Below are 21,284 nucleotides of genomic sequence, written 5' to 3' on the forward strand. Positions count from 1 at the left end.
GTCAAGGGTGTAGTGACAGGCAGGGGGGAAGCAGGTTGCAGTGGTGATGGGGGCTCTTGTCCAGGGGTGTATAGTAAGGTTACCAGATTTTTTTCAATGAATTCGGGGACACTTTTCAACTTCAATGGATTTTGTATGATTTGTAAATCTGGGGACTGTCCCCGGGAAATGGGGACGTCTGGTAACCTTTGTTGTATGGAGCAGGTCCAGGGCACTCTTGTTAGTGGGGGGTGGTGTCATTCAGACTCCTGCTAGGGTCTGTGCTCTTGGAAGATGCCCAACAGTGCCAGTCCTGGTGCTGTCCTGGGTCTGTTGCATACTTTGCTTTGTGCTGTTTTTTTGAGTGGTGTGGAGCAGCTGAGTGAGCTGGACTTGCTGTCAGTTAAGTGAAGGAGTGGTGCAGATGAACTGTGGAAGTTTGATGAGTAAGGGAGGGGGGCTTTGGCAAGGAGTAAGGCTTTAAGGAGGGAAGCTGGCAAGCGAAGCCAGCAGGGGGGTCAGCTATTAATTGCTCAATATTTTTTCCTGTCTTTCTTAGCGGCAACGTCAAAGTACAATACTTATTTTTCTGTTTTAATCTAATCTATCTCAGATTCCCACCCTATCCATTGATGTGAAATCAGAATGCTTGCAAACATGTTAACATCTCAGAGGGGGCCGGTTAGCAATAAAATGTTGGCAGGCACCTATGCGCATAAACTGGCACATGCAACTATTATTTAAATATGTATTCTTTTTTATTTTTCATTATTTTGGTGATACATATTCTTTTGTTTGCCCATGTGAGAGAGACCACTCTAAGGATGGCAGAAGTGCAAAGGAAACGCAAGGAGGGTCCCTAGAGGAAGAAGAGCCAAGGGACATAGAACCCAGAACTGTTGCTGGATTCTTCTCCTGCCTGTTGAGTTACAGTTGGTTTTCTTCAGCAGTGGTGTTTCAAGAGCGAAACAGGGCTTACTAGTTTTAGCAGGAATTTTGGAGGCTGCCGTAGGGGATGATGGCTTTGTTGTTGTTGCATGCACTTTGTGTTTCTTCTGTGATCCTTTTGGGCTACTATATCGCACCTTGCATAAGTTACCATAAGCTCAGAAACCTCCAGAAGACTGTAGCAGCTTCTGCGACCAATAGCTACAGGCCCTTGCATATAGTCCTCCTTTCAATACTGTCACCCAGTGCTGCTTGCTCACTTATCTTCCAGCAGTGCTGGCTTCTTCTGGTAGAAGAAAGGAATAAGGAAGTCACTGGAACTTTATTTCTCTAATGTTTGTAGATCCCAGGCGCTATAACAGAATGCGTAAGTGAGCAGAGGTGGCAGGCAGTGGCTCTCAGCGAGTTGAAAGAAGGCACTCACTACAGTTACCTATTCATGTTGATTTTGACAACTGCCACTGCAGTCACCAGGATGCTTCCAAATGGGCGGTGGAGAGTTCACACTGCTACATGAACCAGATCTAGGGTTCTCAATGTTATGGATTATTATAAAATCATTGTTGTTTCATTTATGTTAGCTGTTTGATTGGGATCTGCCTTAATTCTGAAGAGAGAGTACAAAAATGCATGGTATTGAGTGCGTACATAATTGCACTTTGGAGAAAATAATTACAATTACAGTATTGCGGTAGTCTCTCCCCCCAATTGAAAATATTTGCCTATTCAATGCATGCTTATTTACCTGGGGGTAAGTCCCTCTGTACTCCGTAGAACTTGCTTCTGAGTAAATGCGAATAAGATTGGACTGCAAACCTTTTAAAAGCATTAGCTAACTGAATAGCCACAGGGACATCATGTTTATTTAACACTGTTAATTGTTCTTCTGCTTTAATAGTTAATTATAGAATTAATTGTCTAAGGCCGTGGTATCACTGACTGATCTAACCCCTGTGGAATTTGATAGGAAATGTAATCATCCTTAACTATGAATTAGAATCTTCCCTTTCTGGCTTTGGCCTCTCACCCTGTTTCCCCCTTTTAATATTCTGAATCTGGCAGTGCCTGATTTACAGCTGGGTCTTCGACTCCTTGCCTCAAACAAGGGAAGCCTGTTCAAACTTTCTGTGGGTGGGGAGTAGCCTTTTCTTTCGGTCTTGTTACAGCAAACACAGACATCTCCTGGCAGCAGTCACTGCATCAGGTTGCAGCAGGGGAGAAGGGATGCAGGGCCACTTCGTCAGCGCTGCTGAGAGATCAGCAACTTTTTGGCACCTCCCTTTCTTGAACTTTCCTACCCTTCCCCAGCTGGTTAGTAGAAGAATTTGCAGCTAAGACCTTGAACCTGAGTTTGTGTGTTTCCTCCTCCATTCCAGTGCATTTTCCTTTTGTGCTGTGTTCTTTTTAGATTACAAGCCGAAGAGCAAGGACTTTCTTTCTTGTTTTGCTAGTAAGTTACTCTCAGATACTTTTATTGTGCCTTAATGACTAACCAGTTTATTCCATTTTGTTTTTACCAACACAATATGGAAATTTACCACCATGTACTGTTGGAAACCATTTGGATACTTCTGAAATACCAGTTCCTGGAAACCACAGGAAGGGGGAGAGAGTGCTGTTGTGCTTGGGTCTTGCTTGTGAGTTTCCCACAGGCATCCGGTTGGCCACTGTGGGGACAGGATGCTGGACTAGAGGGACCATTGGCCCGACACAGCCAGGCTCTTGCATTCTTATGTTAAACTGTCTGGAGGGACTTTAAAGGATGTGTTTGTTTTATATTAAAGACAAAGCCCAAGTCTTACAATGGGAGAGTTTTTTCTCCTGTGCCAACTTCTGTTCTTGAGGGACCTGCATAGTGTGTGTTTCTGCTGTGCCAGGGCAGTAACTTCTTTGCAGCTGAATGGAGCTCCCTCAACCTCTTCTGCTGTTTCGCTTGGGGGGGGGGGGGGAAGAGTCTAGGCTTGCAAACAGCACTGGCATGCCCATAACACCTGCCAGATTTGCATATCATCCTCTCTTGGCTCAAGCCTGCAGTGTGGAGTTGGCACAGGAACTGTGGAGAAGCAGGGTTAGTGTTTTGATTGCACGCCAGAGCTAGATACTGAAATAGGCAGCGGGACCGGATGCAGTAATTGTTGGCCTCGGATCAATGAAAACTGTCGTTAGGCCAGTAAATCGTGTGGTATGTAGGCTTAGTTCTATATATCATCTTCAGGCTGGTGTCACCCTGACTCCAGTACGAGAACATTATCAACATATCATCAAGTCTGCCAGGAGCTCTTTTCTTACTTTTTGCCTCTTTGATTTGCATCCGCTCTCTTCTTAAATTTCACATAGGTCAGTTTTGACAGCTCGCTGGAGGAGCAGCATTCCAGGGGGACGGGGGTGGGGAGTGGACTGCTTCCCTCTCCTTCCCTCTTAGGTTTGAAACAGATCCATCTGGGGCAAGAGGAGGAGACTTAATTTAGCACCAAACGGCCATGTTTGAACTTGAGGGGCCATAGTGTCAGGACTCCAAAGAGTGTGGGCTGGAGGCAGGGTTTCAGGAGAGTCACCCAGGAGAGGGGACCACTGATTTATGGGGTTTGCAGGGCAGGAGCCAGAGAAAAGGGAAGAGGCAGGGCAGTCCGAGATAGAAGAAGGTACTCCAGGTGTAGCAGAAGAAGAGGGGGGCTGTTCAGCCGACAGATGGGTCAATAGACTCCCCACTTTCCCCTGCCCTGCTATCTCCTAGAACCAGGAGGGGATTCAAGCAGGAAGAGCAGCAGCAACTACTATGCAGGAGAAGTCTCAGGTTATGGGTGAACCTATATCAGAAGAGCCAACAGTGGGGTCGCCCTGTTGCTGCAACTGCTTCATAGCTCCTAGACCTTCGGGCAGAGGTAGGTGTGTGTGTGTGTGTGTGTGTGTGTGTGTGTTTATCCAGAGCACTGTGGAAGCTGCTGTAAGCGCTTTTCTTGTCAATAAGGAGTTAACTATCAGAAATGTGCCTTTCTTGGGTAGGGAGGGCCAGGAAAACATAGTTAATTCATATGTTCTGGCATCTACTGAGACTCGCTGTGTGGCATGACATCATTGCACAGTACATTTTTCCACTCATGGCTTATGTCACTGGCTGCCACAGGCTTGGACAAGGGGACTCAAAGGTCATGCCATGTCATGCAACAGAGAGAATCAGTGTGGTGTAATGGTTAGAGTTAGGACCTTGGAGACCAGGATTCAAATCCCCACTCTGCCATGAATCCCACTGGGTGATCTTAGGCCTTTCTCTGCCTCTCTGTCTCTTTGTTTCTGTCTAACCTACCTCACTGGGCTGTTGTGAAGATAAAATGGAGAGGGGGGAGAAGTGTGTATGCTGCCTTGAGGTCTTGAGAAAAGGTGGAATATAAACAAACATTTTTTGCTGTGGTCCTGGGGCAACCAAACTAATGCTCTCCAGAGAGACATGGTCCATAGGGATTCCTACCACCCAGGAGGGGTGACAGCCCAAGCAAGGTGAAGCCAGGTTACCTAGGATGGCAGGGCTGGAGTCAGCACCTAGAAAGGAGATCAAGGTGTAATAAGTTCAGGACCATGGATAGTGGAGTGAGGTCAAACACCCAAGTTGTCTCATTGAGGGCCTGGAGCCTCTGGCTGAGGTTTATAGCAGGGCTTGGTAGTCCTTGACTGGGTGCTTCACCCCCTGAGTGCTGCCTCCTGGTCTGTTAAAGGGACAGTAGCTTTTCCTGCAGCCATTGACTCCTTTGTAGTTATTGGGTTCTCAGCTGTGGGTATCTCTCCTCAACATATACAAAGCATCTCAAATTGATATTCCATGCAGATGTTGAATGCCAATGAGGACAGGAAAATAGTGGCCATCCCATAGAGCCTGTTCAAGAAGGCTACTGTGATCAATGGTATCAACATCTGCAGAGAGATCAAGTAAGAAAACAGAGTCTCACACCCACCCACCCAGTCCTCTCCTGTGGACTCACCATCTGAAACTGGTGTCAGAGTTGTCTTCTCAGGGAAGTGGGCTCTGCTACCCACAGACCCACATGGAGAGGACCACAGAGTAGATCCATCTTATTAGAGCTGTGGCTGCTGAAGGACTCCATGGTCCAGGTCTGGGACCATGGCACCAATGTTGTTGACCTCCAACTCCCATCAACCCAAGCCAGCATGGCCAAAAATCAGGGATGAAGGAAGCTGTAGTTGGTGGACCCTGCATTGTATGCCTCTATGCAAGACAACATGAGGGGGAACTGGGCAAGCAGCTGCCGTTTCCAGTGCCTACCATCACAACTGGCCTTTCCTGACAACCTCTGGCTTGTTCTGAAGCAAAGTCTACCAGCAGTTAAAGCCTTTTACTACAGAGGTTTTTCTACAGAGAGGCAAAAGTTTCCGGTCAATGCTGACGTTTTTAAAAACAAGCTCAACCCTCTCCAAAATATAGGCTTCTGTGGAGATCCCTCACTTGCCAAATCCCCATGTTTTAAATAAAAGCTTGTATTGCAGTTACATGACCGCAGAAAGCATTTCAAACCAGTAAACCACTTAATCAGATTGGAACTGTGTGAACTGCAAAACCAGAGAAGCCAGCATGAGGTGGGTTGTTTGTTCCTTTTAACACACACACACACACACACACACACACTATTATTATTATTATTATTAGTTCAATCCTCATAATCTGTTTTCTGTTTGAGCCCAACCTACCACAAGCCTACTCAAGTTGGTGAGAGTAGGCCCTAAACTGGGGAAGGGGATGGTGGGAAACCTCAGGCTGAGGGCGAAATGAGACCTTCTGGTCATCTGTGTCTGGCTCTCTGGACTTTGCTCAGGCCGTACTCCTCACTGGCCCTGCTTTGCACCACAAATGTTTTCAGCTGGCTGGACTGTTTATTTGAACTGAAAGACCACCTCTCGCTTGCCTGCATGCAGGATAGAGAGGTGCGTGTGTGCAAAAAACAGCTGTACAAATGTAAAAAATATGCTTGTCTCTGGCCCCACCCACCACTAGCATGCAGCCCTTGAAAGGATACCCAGAGGGAAATGTGGCCCTTGGAGTAAAATATTGTCTTCTACATTGGGCATAGTCTGTTGTGTTCCTCCCCTGAGCTGAAGGCCAGGCGCCATGTTGAGTTCAATGGAGGAGGATGGCTGAACTGAAGACGTGGATGAAGGACAGGTCAAAGGGCACCAAGTAAGGGCCCATGATGCAGGAACCTTGCTTAAATCTTGACAGATGGTTTACGCTTAAATACCTCCAGCAGAGAGAGGGGAGTGGAAAGAGGGAGACCGCCACCCCATGAAGCAGTGAAGCAGCTTCCACCATTAGGAAGGTTTCTCTTAAAAGTTTGGTTGAAATCTGCTTCCTTGCAATTTCCGCCCATTAGTTCTAGGCCAATCTTCTGGAGCCGCAGAGAAACAAGTCTCCTCCATATAAAGAATAAGATTTCCCATTGGCTCACCCTTGGAAGGAATGTTTGGTAACTTTATAGTAGTAGTGGGACAAAAGAAGGAATCTTCTTCGTACACCACTACAGTGTCCCAGATTATAGTGCTTACTTCTAAAGGATGCCTCATTCATATTTGCTTTGAAGTCATACCTACATCTTGTTGTCTGTGTCTCTTTGACTGTAGACTGATGACTCCAGTTCACCTAAATTTCTTTCTCACTCACTCACTCACTCACTCTAAAATGGAAAGTTTCCAACACTCTCTTTTGGCCGTGAGACAAAGTACAGGTCCCCAAAGCAGAAACAAGGAGAGAAAACACTTGACATTCTCTGGACTCATAGACGGAGGGCAAAGTGAGTGCTTGTCCAATCTGTTGAGCGCTTAATGACGTTCATTAGCCTAATACACAGCAGGCAGAAGTGCCCTCGTGCCTTTGATCACTCAAGTGGTCCTTCCAGTAAAGACTTTGGGAGCCAAAAACAGGCTCTTTCATCATAGGGGCTTTTCCCTGGCTTCTGTACTGATCAGAGGTGCAGATGCTCATCCCAGTGGAGAGATAGAAAAGGAAGGGGATGTTCTGGTCTATGCGTTGTTTTAACCAACTGAGCTTATATAGGTGGTTGATTCAGGGCAATGATTTTCAATCCACATCTCCATTCCCCCCCCCCCCCATTGTTAGGTGTAGGTATAATTTTATTTTTAGTAAAACGTTTCCATCCTCATGGTGCAAAAACCACCAGGGCATCTTGCACGGTTTAAAATAACAATATAATAACAGCAGTGCAAAAAATCAACCAAGGATGCTCAGGATCAGCAGCGAAAGCCTAATATAATGCATTTTCTGCCACACACGGGAAAAGCTTGCAGAAATAAGCATTCAAGATATTTGCCAGAGTTTCCCAGCTCACTGTCTGAAGGTGTATCTTCAGTATAATTTATGGAGATAATTTGTTCTGGATTAGTATACTCCTTAATGCTCTTCAACAACCCTACTTGCAGTTTTTGGGTGCTGTGAGCACGCTGTGACTTTTTAGCAGCTGTTCATAGGGAATGAGTGGAAAATACAAAATTTTGGGTTGGTAGTGTCATTGTATGGTTTAGTCACCAGGTGGCACTGAACTTAATCATATGTGGGTAGAGTCAGACGCAAACCCCTCCCAATAAGCCCTTTTCTAACAATGCTATATTATAACGTTGTGTCGTTTTGCAGGTTGGGTGGGTGAAACGACGGCTGCCACGAGAAGCCCCACAAGTGGGGTAGCAAAATGAGAGGCACAAGTTTAGGTTAGCCGTAGTTTCACGGCAGGTTCCAGAATTTTTGGGACACAGATTTGCGTAAAGCTTGCGTTTGCTAATTTATATGTATAAATGCAAATTTAGAAATCATTGCTACAGTTTACGCAGGACCTGTCAGCCCTTTGAAGAGTGAGTGCCTTCAAAGAGAGGGCTGTTCTTTGTAAAATAGGACACATAGCCACTCTAGAGGATGGGAAGGTTGGACATTTGTTAAGGCTCCAGGACTAGCAGAGGTCCCGCCACCCTAACATGGTTGTCATTTCCATGTTTGCAACCTAAGAATTCTCAGCCTGTTCCAGGTCAGAATCCCCCACCCAAAGGTGCCCAAGAGCCCACCTTAAAAGCCAGCACTGCATAGTTGTTCGGAGTCAGCCTTTACACACCAGGTGCCTTCCAGAAGTTTTGGACTACAATTCCTATTGGCCCCAGCCAGCTTCCTAGGGACATCTGGTTGGCCACTATGAGAACAGCATCCTGGACTAGCTGGGCCATTGGCCTGGTCCAGAAAGGCTCTTTTTACATTTTATGGGAACTGCATATGGATTACCCCTGGCAGGCGTAATCAACATAGCATCTTCCAGAAGTTGTTGGACTCCAACCCCCATCATCCTTGGCCAGCGCAGCACAATGGAAAGGGATGGTAGGCGTTTTAGTCCAACAGCATCAGGAGGGTACCACATTGGCTTCTCATCATGATCTGCAAGGGCTGTAGCTCAGGTGTAGAGCCATCTACCTTGCATGCAGAAGGTACCATGTTCAATCCCTAGCCTCTCTAGGTAGAGCTGGTAGAGTTCCCTGCTTAAAACCCGGGAGAGCTGTTGCCAGTCGGTATAGACAATACTGAGATAGATAGACCACTGGTCTAACTCCGATAGCTGCCTTATATTAAGTCCTTATGGATGTTGCCAGGTTGGCAAAAGAGAGCCAGTGTGGTGTAGTAGTTAAGAGGGGTGGACTTGTAATCTGGTGAATTGGGTTCGCATCCCTGCTCCTCCACATGCAGCTGCTGGGTGACCTTGGGCTAGTCATACTTCTCTGACATCTCTCAGCCTCACTCACCTCACAGGGTGTTTGTTGTGGGGGAGGAAGGGAAAGGAGAATGTTAGCCACTTCAGGGGAGTGAAAGGCGGGGTATCAAATCCAAACTACTACTATTCTTCTTCTTCTTCTTCTTCTTCTTCTTCTTCTTCTTCTTTGCATCGATTGCACCCATCTTCCAATTCTGGTTGATCCTTTCCAGGTTTCATATCCAAGGAAATTAGTTTTCCTTTCTTTCCACTTTGCGCCCTACTTATTTTGTTTTACTTTTTGTGGCTGTCCTCCTCCCTCCCACCTCCTTTCAGCAACTTGATTGATCCTCTCCCCTTCTCCTGCCCCCCTCCAAGCCCCTCCTCAATTCTCCACATTGCTGGCTGCATATAGAACCCCCTGCTTAGCTTTAGCTGAGAGAAAATCAACTGCTCACAATTTCCCTCTGACAGCTCATACTCGAGCAAACATTTCCGAAGAGCTGAGAGTGTAGAAATTCAATCAGCGGCAGGAGAAGAAGACGAAGAAGAGGGGGGAAAACCCTACTGTGTTGCTCAGCTTTGCTTAGTGCTACAGCTCCCTGCTGGGCAGCAAAGCAATCCAGTTACAATAAATCCTTAAGAGCGAAGTCATTTGGGTAAAAGGAAAAACAAAAGCTGGTTTATACAAACTGATTGAAGTCAGGCCCTACCCCCCCCCCTTCCCCAACTTCCCAATGAAAAAGGGAGTCAAGGCGCCGACTTCCTTGATAATTTAAAGAGGAGATTGGCTCCTTTCATCTTCCTTTAAGGGCGGGGCTCTTAATGTTGTGTTTGTTCAGGAACGTGAAGACTTTTCAAGTGAAGTTAAATGTCGCCACTTTGATGTCGGGAAGTGTTGTTGGCGCTCGCTCGCATTTAGGGAAGCGATGAGTAGGAACAGCGTTTCTCAAACTTCATGAAATTTGCACTGCGGCCCCAAAAACTTTCCTCCCATTGTCTCCTTCTGTGCTATCCTAACTGGAAGAATCTCATTGGATATACCTGTTTGGCTCCTCCAGTTGCTTCTCTTCTTGTCCTCCTGCCTCCAGTGCACCAGCCTCTTTCCATGCTTAGCATCCTCATTATCTTTTGGCTTTTTGCTGTGCTGCCGCCATCCAGAGCACTGGCTACGTAGCAATGCCCGTAGCTCAGTGGCAGGGCATTTGCTTCACATGCAGAGGGTCCCACGTTCCATTCCCAGCATCTCCCAACTAGGCTTAGGAATATCCCTCTCTGAAACCCTGGAACACCATTGTCTGTCAGCATAAACCAGCCTTCCCTAATTAGGTGGACCTCTAGATGCTTTAGGCCAGGCATAGGCAACCTCAGCCCTACAGATGTTTTTTGGGACTACAACTCCCATGATCCCTAGCTAACAGGACCAGTGGTCAGGGATGATGGGAATTGTAGTCCCAAAACATATGGAGGGCTGAGGTTACCTATGCCTGCTTTAGGCCATTGCTGTCCGAAAGGTATGGGGGTGGCTCCTTATATACGAAACCCAGCAAATTTGAAAAGCAAGCCTTATGTTTGGTTGTATCATTAAGCGGTAAACTACCTGAGCTGACCCATTGGTTCCTCCTAACCCCCCCCCCCCCAACATGCTGAAAAGGCGTCAATGATGCAAACAGAGATGAGAGCAAGGACCATGTGTTGTGGTGCTTGAAAGATTTTAAATCGCCTGAAGGAAAGTCCATTTTTTTATTCTTCTCATCCTCAGTTCTGAGAAACAACACTGCATCTTCAGCTCTTCTGAGGAGAGTGGAGTTTCTGATGTACGTTCCTCAACAAAAGTGACACTTTATAATTAAAGGATTTTTAGTCAGTTTGTTAACCGATCAATTGAATTTGAATAAAATATGCACGGACGTGGCCTGACCTTATTTTTAGAGCTTTTTGAGGAGGTACTGAAAGAAATCTATCCTGGCTTGGAACTGAATAAATAAAAGTGGCTGTTCTTTGGTAGAAGGAATGGGTGCTTTTTCGTAGCACGGCCTCTATGTATAATTAATTACCGGGGGGGGGGGCGGAAAAGCAAAATAGAGAGACAAGCATGTCCTCAACTCACTGCCTCACTGATAAAAACTGGTATCCACCAATTAATCAACTGTAGCTTTAGTTGATTAATCTGTTCAACCAGCTAAAGCTTGAAGCCCTTTGAGACATGCACACAAATTCACCAAAAAGAACAGGAGAACTCGGTATGGATACTTGCTGGATGGTTGATGTAATGAATATATATCGTCATATAACAGTTTCCCTGTTTATAATTGTGATTGCAACTGGTTGACAGTTTCCAGTCACAGGATTACTTCCAAAGTGAGCCCCACTCAAAAAACAAGCAATAAATTATCCAATCAAAGAACAAGCATTTTTAAAAAAAGCCTTTGCAACCTGAGAAAAGAGAGAATGCATGTACTTTTGTAAACTTAAGAGAATCCTTAATTAAAAATAAAAATAAAATTCAAGCACTAAATAGCGAAATGCTGTTTCTGAAAGGATTATATTCCACATTCAGAAACTTTATGGTACTTGATGTCAACCTTTTATAAAAATGGATGTCCTGATGTCACATGAGATGTCCTGATGTCACATTTTAAAATTCAATATTAAAACAAATATTGACAACAAAATTAAAAATACACAGGAATATATGGAGCGTCCTATGTCAAGATAATGCTTCCCTCTTAGGCAAGGAGCAAACTCATCAAAGGGAAGGAAATCCAGAAAGGGGTGTGCTTATCACCACACTTTGGGGAACATTGATCTAAAGCCAGAATGTGGAACTTTGTAGCCTCTTTGATGTTGCTGGACCACAACTCCCATTATCTACCACACCATTGACCATGCTGACTGGGGCTGATGAGAGTTAAGTATCTGATTGGCCGCAAATTTTCCCATCTCATACCTAATGTATCAAATAACGCACCACATTTCCATAATCGGACCATAAGTTTCCAAGCAGTGGTTCGTGGTGGTGGTGTAGTATGAGATTATTCCTGCTTTTTGGTGCTCCTATGTCATTCTTCACTCAAAACGACAGATGAAACAGTCATCAACAAGAGTGGAGAAGTGGCCCTGTTACCGCTTAGATGAACTTTACTTACAGACTTGGCAGTTGGTGTTGACCTGGTCTCTTATTAGATACTTCAAAATTTCTGTGACATTTCTTGTAAAAAATAAGGAAAAAAGAAAGCACTGAATGCATTTTGATGTCTCAAATTTCAACCCAGGAAGCTTGTTCCGCCTCCTCAACTTTAAGCAGGAGTATTTGTGCATTGGGCAGAGAGAAAGAGGGTTGCTTCAGCTGCTACGAGTTGGTGAGATATTAAGATCCGTTGATAGACAGTTTATACGGAATAGCCTTTAGATGCCTTTTGCCCACATGTTCCTTTGACCACCACTCTTCCTGCTATGGCCTTAATGGCTAAGATGGATGCTTTGTGATTGTGGAGAGGCATCAGTGGGGCAGAGCTTGGCCTGTAATTAGTTTTCTCTCTTTCCTGCCTCCCCCAACACTTTTATTTGGGTCTTTTATATCTGTACAAATATAGGACAGGCGCCAAGTCTGAAGGATGCTGCTGATCGAGGTGGTGCGAGATGCAGAACCCTACTGTTTCAAACTCTGTGATCAGAGATGTCTTGATCTTGCAGACCTCGCACAGGCAAGCCTCCCACCGATTTCAAGGGCAGATTGGCCAGCGTCTGAACAGGAAGAAAAGGATGAAAGTTCTGCCCGGCCATGCAGTTTGATACCCCCCACTGGGAAACTGATGTAATCTTTATTTTTCTTCTCCCTACCCCCTAAAGCCCTGTCAGCAGCTCTTGGTGATTTCTGGGACTGGTTTTGGACCAAACAGAAAAGCAGACTGCTGCTGTCCATTTTTTAAAAGCACCAGCATTCTCTGCGAGTCTTACTTCAGTTCTATTTTATTTTTTTTACTAGTGACAGCAGCTCCACGAGTTTTAGCTGTTGTTGGCCTTTGTTTGGGGCTGCAGTCACCCTGACATTTCCTGTCTTCTTTGGCCACATGCAGAGGTCTTAAAAAAGTGGATTGGACCAGGGCTGGGAGATGCTCAGAAGTGGCAAGAACCTTTCTTCCAAGTGCCTCAAAACTCTCTACAAGGAGAGAGAACAATTCATAGAGTTAGAGTGAGTATTGCAGGCCATCAACTCCAACAGTAAGAAGTGTCATGACATAGTGACACAGCATCAGCCTTGCATTCAGGAGGCTGCAGGTTCAATCCCTGGCGTCTCCAGGTAGCGCTGGGAGAATTCTTTTGCCTGAAATGCTGGAGGGTGACTGCCAGCCAGTGTACACAGTGCTGAGGTAGATAGGCCAATGGTCTGACTCAATATAAAGCGGCTCTCTGTGTCTGAATGCACCTTTTGATATGCAATCCTTTGTGCATTTACTCAGAAGTGAGTCCCATTGTGTTCAGTGTGGCTTACTCCCAGTTAAGTAACAGAACAAAAGTGAACCTTTAAATGGCGTAATTAAATTACTGAGGGGGTGAAGAGAGAGATTTTGAGAACTACGTTGTGCGAGGCACGTACTTAACCTATCTTAACACAGATTACTTTCTTCTCAACAGTCTTTAACCACTGTTAGTCAGTGAGGATTTTGTCAACTCTCATGCAATTTGAGTCTTTGTCAGCGGATCGCAAGTATGGAACCCGAGTGCAATAGTTTTAATTACAGGTTAAATAACTTGGAATATGAGTGGTAGCATAGTGTGTGTGTGTGTGTGTGTGTGTGTGGTGCAGAGCTTTACATGGATGGCACGGCGGGCCCAGGGTGGGCAAGGTGAGGTGGGAAGGTCCACAGGGGCAGCAGATCCAGCCTCCAGTGAATCCAGCTTCACCCTCTTCTGCTTCCATGGTGGCGGCAGCAACTGTGGTGTTCTCCTTGGAGACTGGATCTGCCGCCTCCTTGGCAGCCCCCACACAATGCCAGCTCTGCAGCAGCCTCTTGGTGAATAGGAGGCATTGCTGGTCTCCTCCCTCCCTTGTTCCCGATATAAGACTTTACTCACCCATTCTTCCCTGACGGAGGGGGGGGGGGGGAAAGCCTTTTGTGGTACTGCTCAGGTGCTGGCCCTGATGAATGGTGTGAAAGTAGCCAGACTCCAACAATATATGGAGGGCCACTAGTTCCCCATCCTGATGGTAAGGGTAAAGCATATGCATGTATTTACTTACAGGGGTTATATTCTGTGCAAACATTTGGCCTTTCTCCCCGCTCTCCACCCCAGTACCTCACATGTTCCCTGAACTACATAAATTCTTGGAATATATTAGTTGTAATGAGTTATGTGGGCATGGTTTCCCCCCTCCCCTTCTTCTTTGAAACTTCATGGCATTAACATCTGTTAGCTTTTAAGAGAGCAGAGATGCAGAAAACAGGGCTGGTGGTGGAGGGGGGACCGGGGTGGAGAGCAGGAGCAAAGATATTAAATTCTCTAGTAGGAAGTCTTGGTTTCAAAGTCTGAGGGTGGGGAGTTGGGATCGGCTAAACTTTTTTTGTGTTTTAATGTGGTTCCTTTTAAGAAAATGCAGATAGCAGACCAGTCCTTGTATTGAAAAGCGCTCTCTCTCTCTCTCTGTGTGTGTGTGTGCGCGCGCGCGTGCTGAATTGCTGGCTTGAAAGAACTTTAGAGAATCTTTTAAGAGGAAGCCTGACACAATGCAGTTGCTCCAGGAATGCTCTAGCAGAAATAAGAGTCCCTTAATTTTGAAGGGGGCCAGCTGAACAAGAGAGCTTCTATAGAACACTCTATGTTGTTTAGGCATTCATACATGGAAGTTTTAACCCAACTGAACATCTTGACCAGGGCTGCCTTCAGGTCTGCTGGAGCCCTCTGTGTCCCTCCAGTGGGCCATCATGCTGGAATTTCACTGTTGACCTCCTCCTCCATCTCCTCCTGGTAGCCATGGTCTATCTTGGCAGACATTTCCATTGGCTTTTCTCCTCTGACTGGCATTGGACAGCTGCCATTTTAATTTCCACACAGTGAAGCTGAATGCTGGAAGATCCAGGACAGATAAAAGAAAGTACTTCCTCATTCAGGGCATAGTTAAACCCTGGAACTCACTTTCACAGGAGGCAATGATGGCTGCCAATTTGGATGGCTTTAGAAGAGGACTGGGCAAAATCAATGGCTACTAGAGCCGCAATGCTTGCTGTATGTTCGGCCTCCACGGTCAGCGGCAGTAATGCTTCTTAATACCATTTGCTAGAAATTGCAGGAGTGGAGAGTGCTTGTTTGCTCAGGTCCTGCTTGCGGGCTTTAAATTGAAGTGTCTGGTTGACCATTGTGAGAACAGGATGCTGGACTGGATGTGCCATTGGCCTGATCCAGCAGGCTCTTCTTATGTTCTTATGTAGTGTCTCTGGGACACATCATAATTTCCCAGAAAGGTGGCCAGCTTTAGGTGATCCAGATTTAATTATTTGTGTAAAGATGGGGAGTAGGGAAATATCAGTAGCAACCCTTGGCACTGGAGCACCTGCCTGGGAATGCCACATGGTGGCACTTTGCCCGACAAGGGAGCCACGTGATAGCCTTTGGATCTGTGTGCAGCTGCCCTTCATTGTAAGTCACTGGATTTCAGGTTGATGCATTGCCCTTCAAACTGTTTTCTGAGCCCACCAGTCCAGGCTGGCCATTGGATCTTTCAGGGCAGGAAGAATTATAAAAGAGCTTCCTGGTTCACTTAAGTCTTCCTGGGCATTGAGGAACCTGTGGCTTTCCAGAGAACGTTGGCATGGCCACTTTGTTGAGGATGCTGGGAGTTATAGCCTGGCAACATCTGGAAGGTACTAGATTCCTCATCCCTTCCATGTCCTTTGGTCCAGACTTGTAAGCTTGCTCCCGGATCCTGCATCTTGCTTTGCCCTTTGGTCTTGATTCCTGGCACTAATTCTCTGACACCATCCCTGTCTCGTCTCAGATTGTTGCCTCTGGCTCAACTCTGCTGTAACATTTGTCCCAGTAATGCACGCTTGTTGTAACTAGAAAATGGGGGTTCACAACTTGTCAAAAAACCTGTGATCTCCTTTCAATATCTCCTGGTGGAATGATTCATTCCACCCAAGGGCTGTAGCTAATGGGTAGAGCATCTGCTTTGCATGAAAAATGTCCCAGAATGCCCTGGGGTCTCCAGTTAGAGTTGAGAGAAAACCTTGTCAGAAATGCTGCAGAGATGCTGGCAGTTGGTGTAAACAATACTGAGCTAAGCAGACTAGCTAGGTACAAGGTAGCTTGCTATGTAATTATTTACGTAGTTTCTATGCCATTTGCCTTCTGTGAAACTCATGGTACCCTGATCAGACATTGACCAGACCCATTGCTGTAACTTTCACTTTTAGATGTTATAAAAGAGGGCTTCAAATGTTTGTGGCAGGTGTTTGGAGGCAGTCAGGGCAAAACAGAAAAGGCTGCCCCTCCACTGCCCCCCATCTCCTCCTTCACCCCCTGCTGCCACCCCACCACCACCTGAGGCAGTCTGGGGAAGCCCCAGCACACTGAAGGGGGCAGGGGGTGGGCAGTGGGGGAGAAGGAAGAGGTAGGCCACAAGTGTGGGAGGTGGTGAGAAGTATGATCCTGCCCCCCAGCTGATATTCAGAGAACATGTCAGCAGGACATGTGGGCCAGTGGCTCTCCAAAGCTTCAGACCAGATGTCTTTCCCAGCCCTACCCTGGGGATGCCAGGGATTAAACCTGGGACTTTCTGCATGCAAAGCTGATACTCTGGCCCTTCCTCAATAGTGTCTTGTCTGTAAAAAAACAAAACAAAACACCATAGTAGTGAAATCTGGAATTCAAGCGTGGCTGTTTAGCTCCTTTCAAGCTTATGTGCCAGTATAGCTTTTGTCTTCTCCATCCTTTTCGTCTCAGCTTTCTCTCCCACCGGCTCAGGGCAGCTGCCTTGCATATTTCTGAACGTAGGAGGGGAGGGGTAGGAGAGGGGGGAAATACTCTATGTCTTTTTAAGTTATTGATGTTCCTATTTCATGCTGGGATCACTCTTGGTCTGGATGGGTCGAACAAGCTGATGATGTCGAGATTTTTGTGCGTGGAGGGGGGTTATATTCCCTCCTTCTCTACTCCCCCCACCCCACCCCCTGTGCAGCTTCCTGTCCCATTGAAATCCTGAGCTGCTCTGGAAAGGAGGGTGTTGACATACCTGGGCTTGCAGATTGGGGACAGGAACTCCAGGAGTGGGAGAAAGGGAGGGCGGATATTGCTGCCTGTGGAATGCAAAGCCATCTGTTCAACCAGCACCCTCTGCTGACAGATTTATGGAGCAATGTTATCCTGCCCCATGGAGGTTGCACACCTGTGTTTCGTTGCAAGGGAGGGGGGAACCAGGGCTAAACAGCAGTTGCAAAGGGCTTGTCCCCTTACAGGGGCGAAGGGAACAGGATATATCCTTGCAGCCTACCAACAGTATGATGTGAGAATAGATCGCACCTGCCGGGTCTGACCAAGATTAGAACTAACGTGTTCTGCACATTGTGGCCAGTCACTTAATGCTGCCAAGAGAAGCCTAGATAAGCAGTTGTGTTATCCTCTCAAGTTCTACTGTTGCTCTACCCACCCAGTCTCCACTTCATCTGTTTCCCCACCCCACCCCTGGTCTGGCAAATCTGCAAATTCTACTAGTCTTCACTTGGGCAATAGCCAAATATTGACCTTCTCTGTGTGACTCTCCAGGTGTGATTCCTACCCCCCCCCCGGCAGGTACCTGTAGTACCCAGTTGTTTTGGACTCCCCTCCAGTCTCGCTGGCCTGCCTTCCATTCCTTGGCCAGGCCTCTTGCCACGAGCATTTCAGCTCTGGCTCCATTCCACTAGGGCTCTTTGATCAATGCCAGCACTGTTTGCTTCTGGCTGCGTCCAGTGTAGGCAGAACATCTGTCTCTTGCCCTCGTACTGCTCCCCCTCTTCTGCTAGCTTGCTTTTAACAGGTGGGGCGACCCGGAAGCCTGCCCCAATCCTCTTGGTCTCTTCCGCCCTCCCAGCTCAGTGGAGAGAGGGCCCTGATTCCTGTTTTTGATTATCTTATGTGAAAAATCACCTTGAGATGGTGCTTTAGATGACAATTAATAAATCAAGGGTAATAATCATAATATAGTCTTCTTTTTAAAAGGCTGAGGACAGGTGGGTCGTGCAGAAATTACCTTGCCTTTTACTTCAGAATGTTGCAGAATAGTGTTGTGGGTGGCAGCTTCCTAGTGTTGCCTAAGGGCCCTGATTCAGGGAAATTTAAGTTTGTCAGTGTAACCTAATACATGTCTATTCAGAATCAGTGAGTTCACAGGGGCTTATCATTCCCAGGCGAATAGCACTGCAGCCTAAGCCCCATTAGTTTTGATGGAACCTTAGTGCAACTTGTTTCCCTCTGGATCCGGGCCTTGGTGCATCTTCATAAAGAGGGTGCCGGGTTAATTTATCAATGGCAGCATATGGGCCCATGCAGCTTCCTCCTCCATTAATAAATAAACATTTCCTCCTTATGGTTCTTAGCATAATAGTAGCATATATTGTCTGGCTGCCCGCACAGCCCTATTAAATAAATGTCTGTCTATCAGAGATAATGCATGCCATAATCAGACTGGCATGAAGGAGCAAATTTAATTGACAGCTGATGACTTCTAGCTGTCTAGCTGTGTCACTGAAATTTACAAAGGCTGCCACGGTCTTTTTAGGGGGGAGGGTATTCAGTTAGTGGGCCACTAATATACATGCATTGCTGCTCTTGCAAAGTCAGTCAAACCACTGCTTGGAAGTTGTGGTTATAAAAAATCATCTGAGGATGGGGGGGGAGGGGGGAAATGAATAAATACAAAAAGTCTGAATTGTCAATAATTATGAGCTTGCTACCTACATGAACTTAAAGCAATGCAAAACGTGATAAGCAAGAGCTCTGTGGTTGTTGTTTTTTTTTAAAAGTACATAAAAACCATGTGATGGTTAAAAACACATTGCTTAAATTGGCATATTAGTTGTATGGAGAAGTGCAGATGAGCTGTTTGCATTATTATTACTATTTCAAATGGAGTCTTATAATAGTATGCTATAAACAGTGGTTTTAATTAGCATGGTTCTTCATGTTGGGTGTGTTCCTAGAAATTGTGAAGTGTGAAGTAATGAGACCTCATCTGCACTATGCATTTAAAGCTGTATCTTACCACTTTAAACAGTTAATTGCTTTCCCCAAATCGTGGGAAGTGCAGTTTGATAAGGGTGATTTAACAATAAATCTTCCCAGGGAACTCTGGGAATTTCAGCTCTGTGAGTAGGGTAGAGGTCTGCTTACAACTCTCAGCACCCTCAGTATTAGCCACAATCCATATCTATCCTGTAGCCACATTCATACTATACATTTAAAGCACTGTGATGCCAACTTAAACAGTCACAGCTTCTCCCAAAGGATCCTGGTAGCTGTAGTTTGTTAATGGTGCCATGAGTTGTTGAGGGACCCTTATTCCCCTTGCAGAGCTACAATTTCCAGAGTGGTTTAAAAAATCCCTCTTCACGGGGAATTCTGGGATCTGTAGCTCCTCGAGAGGAATTGAGACTCTCATAACAACTCCCAGCCGCCTTAACAAACTACACTTCCCAAGATTCTTTGGAGAAAGCCATGGCTGTCTAAAGTGGTATGATACTGCTTTAAATGGATGGCTTGGATGGAGCCTATGTCTCAAGTATCAAAGGCCAAGGTAAAGTGTCTTTAGCATTCAATGAAAGCTGTATAATGAAGGTGCTAGATCAGGGGTCAGCAAACTTTTTCAGCAGGGGGCTGGTCCACTGTCTCTCAGACCTTATGGGGGGCTGAACTATATTTTTTTTTGGGGGGGATGAACAAATTCCTATGCCCCACAAATAATCCAGAGATGCATTTTAAATAAAAACACACATTCTAGTCATGTAAAAACACGCTGATTCCTGGACCATCTGCGGGCCGAATTTAGAAGGCGATTGGGCTTATTTTGCCTACTCATGTGCTAGAATGCTTAACTGTGGGGAGGGAATTCCACAACCTTGTGTGTGTGGCGTTGTCGTTTTAAACCATGTGTTTGGTTTTATAAATGCATTTTTAAAAACTGTTATTATACATGGAGCTGTTTTATGTATGTTTTTATTGTAAATTGCTTTGGGGTGCCTTATGGCAAGTGATTCATAAATGAAATTATTATTGTTATTAATAATAACAGTTGCGCAAAAGATGCCATGTTTAGTATAGGCCTTTATGATGACATCTATGCAAGTCAGTCAAGGACCTGGAATGACATGGCTGACATCTGGTGTTTATGGGTAACATGCATTATCTGGGGTCACATCTGTTCCATACATCTAAAGCATATTGGAAGCATCCTGCTACCCCGCTACCCCCAAAAGGATCCTAGGAACTGTAGTTTACTTCTCACAGAACTACAATTCCCAGCACCCTTAACAAACTACAGTTCCGAGGATTGTCTGGCGGGAAGCCATGGGCTTTAAATATATGGTGCAGTTTTGACTGGACTCAGGACCAGTTGGTGAACTGCAGAGCAGTTTCCAGAATTGTACTGAGCTGGATGTGTGCTCCATCTCCTCGGATGCAATTTTGGCACGTATTTCCAGATTAATGTAATCTAGAAAAATTGTTGTGCAACTTAAAAGAATAGCCGTCTTGCATATTCGTTCATCTGCTAATAGCTCCCCTTTGTTGTTTTATTTACATTTTTTACAGGATGCAGCTGGTGAAGTTTACAGGGAGGCAATTGAAAATGAACACTTTCACCTGGAAGGTACCTTTTTAAAATATATAAATTACTATGATTACATTTTAAGAAAAAGCAAAGGAGACTTGTTCTGTGCATATTCAAGAGATGTGTGTATAGGCATGTATCTGTATAGGCTGGTGGGTAAACCAAACATCCTCCTGAAGTTTCCTTGGTCAGCCAGTGAAAGGTTTGTGTGGCCTTAATTGCAGAGAGTCCCTTCAAGAGTCCTAAGGCCTGGAGTTTTGCTTCTTGTAAGAACCACTGGTATATGTCCGATCAAAGATGTAGGTCACATCCGCAACCATAAGTCTAACGCACTATTATAAAACTTTAATGGTCGTGGCTTCTCCCAAAGAATTCTGGGAGCTGTAGTCTATTAAGGGCATTGAGAGTTGTTAGGAGGCCTCAATTTGCCTCTCAGAGCAACAGCCCTGAGAGTGATTTAACATAAGGTTACCAGACGTCCCCATTTCCCGGGGACAGTCCCCGGATTTACAAACCGGTCCCCATACAAAATCCATTTTGTATCCATCCAAGTTGAAAAGTGTCCCTGGATTCATTGAAAAAAATCTGGTAACCTTAATTTAACAGCCAGTCCCTTTTGTCAGGGAACTCTGGAAAGTGGAGCTCTGTGAAGGGAATAAGAGTGCCCTACCAACTCTCAGCACCCTTAGCAGTTCCCAGGGTCCTTTGGAGGGATGCCATGACTGTTAAAATGGTATCATAGTGCTTTAAATATATGGTGCAGATGTGTCTATAGTCAACAGTAAGAACAAATTGTAACAACAACAAAA

General features: G+C 45.6%; 1 protein-coding gene across 4 annotated transcripts in view; it reads left to right on the forward strand.

The window, feature by feature from the left end:
• NKD1 (NKD inhibitor of WNT signaling pathway 1) overlaps positions 1-21,284 on the forward strand; it is a 127,038-nt gene that overhangs the window by 51,804 nt on the left and 53,950 nt on the right. For 3 of the 4 annotated variants that reach the window (XM_083451915.1, XM_083451916.1, XM_083451914.1), the window contains one exon: positions 20,457-20,514. In XM_083451915.1, the coding sequence (XP_083308041.1) occupies positions 20,457-20,514 (58 nt within the window). Of the gene's footprint in view, positions 1-19,372; positions 19,444-20,456; positions 20,515-21,284 lie in introns of those variants that run through there. The other variant, XM_083451917.1, reaches the window with a different exon arrangement.

The sequence above is a fragment of the Podarcis tiliguerta genome, assembly GCF_965153285.1.
Source record: "Podarcis tiliguerta genome assembly, chromosome: 8".
NCBI lineage: Eukaryota > Metazoa > Chordata > Lepidosauria > Squamata > Lacertidae > Podarcis > Podarcis tiliguerta.